At 40.1% G+C, this 6390-nt stretch overlaps 1 protein-coding gene across 1 annotated transcript; it reads left to right on the top strand.

Annotated features, from left to right (window-relative positions):
* Nucleotides 1–700: 700 nt before the first annotated feature.
* On the top strand, nt 701–3473 carry LOC114472078 (cholecystokinin-like). The gene is made up of 4 exons (XM_028461164.1): nt 701–848; nt 1261–1381; nt 1474–1629; nt 3276–3473. Exons 2-4 carry the CDS (start codon nt 1261–1263, stop codon nt 3410–3412), a joined length of 414 nt encoding a protein of 137 aa, XP_028316965.1. The 5' UTR covers nt 701–848; the 3' UTR covers nt 3413–3473.
* Nucleotides 3474–6390: the final 2917 nt, after the last annotated feature.

Raw genomic sequence — 6390 nt, 5'->3', positions numbered from 1 at the left:
CCCACAAGCTGAAGGAAAGACACAACATCAGGATAGCCTGGGACTCTGTTTAATGGGTGGAGAACAGCTGATAACTCAAACACTTTGACTGGGCTTTAATGCACTTTTGGAATCGCTCCGAACTAATAGGAAAACCCCACCAGCTGCTGCTCTTTGAAGCTCTCACTCAAATCATTAAAAGTTTTTTACTTTTATTTTCAGCAGCTAAAACCTGTAGAGTGAAATTATTGTGTATAAGTATCCATTACACTGCGTAACTCATGTCAGGGCTTCTTTCTTGTTTTATTGGCCCCATTTGAGTTTATTGTGAAGTTGGTCATGAATTTTATTTTAAGTTGCACTTAGAAGATCTTTAAAAGTCTCCAATTTAATTTGACTTGAGCTGCAGCAACCCCTACGCCTGTTTGACACACATCCACCCCCATTAAAAACAAACACACACGCAAACATGCATGTTACGCTCAACAAACTGTCACAATCCCAACCTGAGAAGCATCGATAGGATGAATAGTTTCAAGTTGTAGTTTCATTAGGGCGATGAATAAACACACACTGATACACGCTCAATACAAGCTCAATAAAACTGAAGCTCATGTACTGGATCGTTGACGCTGAAACAAATCTGCTCTCATTAGGCTCATAAACACACAGAGGAGTATACAGGAAGCGCACACACACACACACACACACGCACACAAGCACACACACACGCACGCACACACGTACTCACACACACGAACACTGAGGACGCTGAGCGGAGAGTATAAAAGGGGCATCCATCCCACTCAGCAGAGAAGTGTTCTCCTCACCCTCACACACTCCTAACACGTTCAACCTCTTTCCTCAAGGTAAGAGTTCACCTTTTTCTGCTTATTATTATTATTATTATTATTATTATTATTATTATTAATAACTGTTTTTTCTTTAGTTTTACAGTCTGGTAGAATTTATTTGAATGCAATCCAAAAGACAAATGTGTATCAATAGTGTGAAATTTTGCTCTCTAAAGTAACATTACAATGTATTTCTCTTCCTATTTTGTGAACAGTTAAAGTAATAAAAGCTCACCTGTTGTAATTTATAGTTGTATATACATATATATATACATATGTGTGTGTGTGTATGTACTGTATATTTGTGTATAGACTGAGGTCAGTTAGTGATGTAGACATGAACACACTGCGCTGGTCGTTGCTGGACTCACAGTTGGTCAGTGATCACCATCAGAACTTAATGCGCTCCCTCCTCTGTGTGTTGCAGATGACTGCTGGGTTGTGTGTGTGTGTCGTGCTCACAGTCCTGTGTGTGAGCTGTTTGGGGCTCCCCCTCTCCTCGCTGCCATCAGACGAGGGCCAACGCTCCATGGTCGCATCTTCTGAAGGTACACGTTTCAGAAGTAACTTCCATGCCTGGGGAAAAAAAAAAAAAATGTCCCATGACTGTTTCCTCATGTGTGCTTGAATGTTTGCGTAGCTGTACTGGAGGTGGACACCCACGCTATGGGGGAGCCACACCTGAGACACAGTCGCTCGGCCCCCCAGATGAAAGCCCTTCCTCTGGCTGAGGACGATGGAGACTCCAGGGCCAACCTCAGCGAGCTGCTTGCAAGGCTAATCACCTCCAGAAAAGGTGTGTGTGTGTGTGTGTATGTGGACGATGTGTGTGTGTGTGTGTGTGTATGTGGACGATGCGTGCGTGTGTGAGTGTGTGTGTGTTCTCCTTTACAGTCATCAAGTGCTTTTCTTCAGTATCACTAATTACTGGAATTAGTGCCCAGCCGGGTTGGTAAATAAATTAGTGGCTCTGAAAAAGCTTTTGTGGTTTGAAAGAGCACATATTAGTGTGTGTAGCCTTCCGGTCATTCCACTCATACCATTTTATTTCACTTTTTCAACCATCTCATTTCCAGTCACTTGATTTTTTTCCCTCAATTGTCAGAAGAAAAAAAGAAAACCCGCGCTTTTCAGCATTTCAGCTTTGATCTCTGGGACGACGACAGGAAACTGAATTATACATACAGTCGCTAAGTAGATCATCACCTATAGGTGACATATATGCAGTTACAATGACTTAATTAAACCAGAAATACTGACATTATTTACTGTGAATGTGGCCTTAGTTATCACATGAAATTTATCATTACGCAACAACCAAATCAAGACTTTGCTCAAACTAAGTCAGACGGCGAAACTCAGAAAATGTCAAAGTAAAATGAAAACGTAATAACCCAGTGAGAGTGTGTATATCTGTGTTTGTGTGTGTGTGTGTGTGTGTGTTGTGGTGGGTGTCTGAGCTCATGTGCACACTGTTCACTTTGCATGTCGTCTTGTGGGAGGTGTCGTTGTCGAGCCTTCTGCGGCCAATCTTCTCAGCACACCAGGGAGCTGAAAGTCTGCCGCAAGCAGTGCGTGTGTGTGTGTGCGTGTGCATGATCGTGTGCGTGCGTGTGTGCGTAGGAGGCTGTGGGTGGAGTGAAAAAAAAAATACCCAAAACTAAGAATCTCTGAGCGTGCAATCGATTCCCAAAACCAAGGGCAGAGATCTGCTTCACTCTTAAAAAAAGTATTTTCCTTTTTTTTTAAAACAAGAACAAGTTTTAAGTCAAAGATGCAAAGTGCAGATGTTTGGGGTTTTGTGTGTGTGTGTGTGTGTCTGTGTGCATGTGCGTGGGTGTGTTCTATTTTAAAGTAATCCAAAGTGCAAGGCTACCCAACCAGTAATGTGCGAAGGAGGCTAATTTCATGTTATCAAGCCAGGTGTCTGATTGTTCAGCCACCTTCTAATGAATGCTTGTCCGCACGTTTGCGTGTGTTTGCGTGTGTGTTGCTGAGAAGAAGAAAAATGCAGATTTAGACAAAGACCCCGACCCCCTTCCTCAAAAAGTAAACATTATATATTTCCTTCCCTCAACTGGCAAAAACATCTCAGTATGAAAGCTATAATTGTAGATGAACTCATCTGAGGGTTTTTTTAAAAGCTGAAATTTTGATCAAAGAAGTGAAAAAGAGACTTGGAATGTACAGCATTAAAGAGATGAGCACTGTTGGCATCCATGTTTGTTAAAAACCACACTCTTTGGATGGCATTAAAAGATTCTCAGATCTCTGTTTTCTCACCATCTGATGAAAGCACCTTCCTTCCAAAGTCTGAGCAGGTCAAATCAAGCTAAAAGTAGGTCTCTCCAACTCAGGGAACTTCTCTCGCTCCTCTGTGTTTTTTACTCCTGAGGAATATCAATTTGCCCTCTCCTTTTTTCAACTCTCTTTCCTCTCCAGGTTCTGTGCGCAGAAACTCGTCAGCAAACAGCAGAGGAGGAGGACTGAGCGCCAACCATCGGATAGCAGACAGGGACTACACGGGCTGGATGGACTTCGGCCGCCGCAGCGCAGAGGAGTACGAGTATTCCTCATAAAGAGGGAAGAGAAGAGGAGACGCAGCTCACACTTCTCATCCAGGCACAGAAGAAAAAGAAATTTATTAAAAACACGCAAGCTGGTTCCTCACTGTCTCACAATAACTATGATGTATCGTTGTACATTTGTTTGTAAAACTGTAACAACGCAATATACATACTGTATGCCAAATTTTGCAGAGAAGCTCTCGCTGTTTGTTTCTGGTTTTCTTTTCGACTTGGAGGAGAGGATTATGATGGAGTCGGGTTCTGAATAAAGATTTAAAATCACCGCTTATGAGTTCTTCCACTGACTGCATGCGGTTTAAAGCGTAACTACGCCCCACAAACGACTATTTCTGCTGAAAACAAACGTATTTGGGTATGAAGTCTTGACATTTTGGTCAAAGTATTTCAATGTGGCATATTTTGCTGTAAAAATGTAACAGTGACTGCCCTCTATGGGTTGAAACACAGCCACTACAATCAAACCTGGCTATTGACTGAGAACGGTAGCTTCTCATGTCACTGTTAGCCCCGCCCCTCCTATAAAAACTCACATCCGTGGACTTTGAATTTTGACTTCACACCATGGGAAGTTACATTGAATTTTGAAGGGGGGTCCATGTCAATATACTGATTCTGGATCAGTTTAAATAAATACATTTATTTAAAATAAATAAATAAATAAATAAATAAATACATTTAAAAAATCCCTATCCCTTGTCATTGCTGAATTTTTAAAAATTCATATCTCGGTTCGTAATCGATTGATCTTTATGTCGGATTGGGTGCTCAACTATCCCGTCATGTTTTATCTGGATCGGATCCAGATTGCGTATTTCATCGTGATTTAAAAAAAAAAAACCCATACATTTGGAAGTACTTTATGGTTTTTAATTACTAATTTATTTATTAATCAATTAATAATAAATTAAATAAATGAAGTGTGAAAAATCATGGTACCATGATCAGAATCAATGATCCAGATGCTAATATCTGGCAAAGAGGAGATTTGGTGCTTGGTGAAGGTTTACGCTCTGATTGTTGTTGTTGGTAAAACCTTAAACACATTTTGTTATATACATTTTCACTATAAGTACCCTTTAACATACACTCATTCTCATTTTCATGGAGACCTAAAAGAGTGGACATTTATAAATGAACAGATGATAGTGAGAGTTTTACCTTGGAGGTAACATGGACGAAACACTGGAATTTTTAAGACACTAAATACAAATACACACAAAATAACATGAGCAGAAAAACCATTCCAATGAATTATGCAGCAAGAGATACTTTATACAGGCTTAGGGAGAACATGCAAAGTCCTCACAAAAGGCCCCATGTTTTCTCCTGATTAAACAAAGGACCTGCTCGCTAAACATTTTGGATCTTACAGCCCCCTCCTGGCATCACCGATCAAACCATAACACACACTTCTACTGAGATTGATCAGTGTACAAGTGGTTTAGCATCCTATTAGTTTGCTACAATCCGATAATGAAAAACAATCACAGTGCAGCATTTCAATTATATTTTCTCTTTATTCTCTAATGGTGATTTCATCTCTCCACTACACCGCACCATGAATATAACTTTGGGGGGGGGCACACCTGGGTCTGTACCACTCTGAACTCTTTTAAATCTCACCTCAAAACCATCTTGATTTCCACTGCTATAACTATTATTAATCATTACTTTTAACGTTATGATCAATTTGATAATTTAATTGTTTTTTTCAGAATTTCATTATATTCTGCAATTTGTTCTTTGCATGTGTGTTTCCATTTTGAAATATATATATATATATATATTTATATATAATACTATACTATACATTTGACCCATCCATCAATCAAAGACCCTCAGAGGGTCTTAACTTCAATCTTTCAGTTTGTCCTTCAAAGCCTGGATTTGAAATATACATATTCATTGTACTGGAATAAAGACATTTGATGCCCTCTCCTTCTATTCAAATGGAAACCACAAGCAACATTGCATGATCAATAAATAAACACGAACAATTGTTAACACATTAATTTCAGGGCAACGATCAGTGTTCAACGTCAGAGTCTTTGCTTGATGCAACATGATGGAAAAAGTCGTGCTGGAGAAAAGAGTTGTGGGTCATAATGGATGGGGAAATGATGCTTGTTTTAGTGGAAAAAAAAAAAAAAGAATGTAAAGAGAGTGTGATGGTGGGGAGGGAGGGGGAGGGGGGGTCAGCAACAAGTCACACAAATGAGATGAAAGTCAGTGAATGCATCATTCAGGGAGAAGGGTTGCGGCAATGTTCAAAAATATCTTCAAAAGAAGGGCAAGTTCATTAGGAACTGTGAAGTCTGTGCTCAACGTTGGAAGGATTTGAAGTGTCAAAAGTGTTATTGAGTGAATTATTAAAGCAGACTCCTAAATAAACCTTATAATGGCCCTGCTACAGAGGGAGTGGAGGTGTTCATAAACTCTGCCATCATTTGGAAAGACATGAAGGCTCGCTTTGTAGAAGAATGGTTTTAATATGGCCATTTAATTGACATTTTATTTGTCTTTGTTTCATTCCCCTTGAAGACAGCAACAGACCAAATCCAGGAGCTACAAAGGGTTGCAACGTTCAGTTGATGGTGTCGGTGAGTGCAAGTGGAGAGAACCCACAGTGGGATTTCTCCACACATATCGAGCTGCTGCTGGCTCTGTGTGTAAAGAGAAGTGAGAGGAATCCGTGTTCAAAGCCGCTCAGTGAATTATTCAGTGTGTGTTGGTCATTAAAGCCACTGGCTTGGCCTGAGGTCACAGTTCAATCAAAAATGTACAGATGTGTGAAAAACCAATTCATGGAGTATTGACATAGACGTTCCGTTCCAAGCACCAGCGTGCAAAGGCTCCAAGGAAAAAATGTCGGTGAAGGTTTAAGTGACATTTTGGGTGTTTTTAATTGTTTGCCTCTCAATATTCCGGTGTTTTTTTAAGGGGCAGTATTATTAAAAAAATCCCTTTAT

This window comes from Gouania willdenowi, chromosome 11 (genome assembly GCF_900634775.1).
Source record: "Gouania willdenowi chromosome 11, fGouWil2.1, whole genome shotgun sequence".
NCBI lineage: Eukaryota > Metazoa > Chordata > Actinopteri > Blenniiformes > Gobiesocidae > Gouania > Gouania willdenowi.
This window is presented reverse-complemented; position numbering and strand designations above follow the sequence as displayed.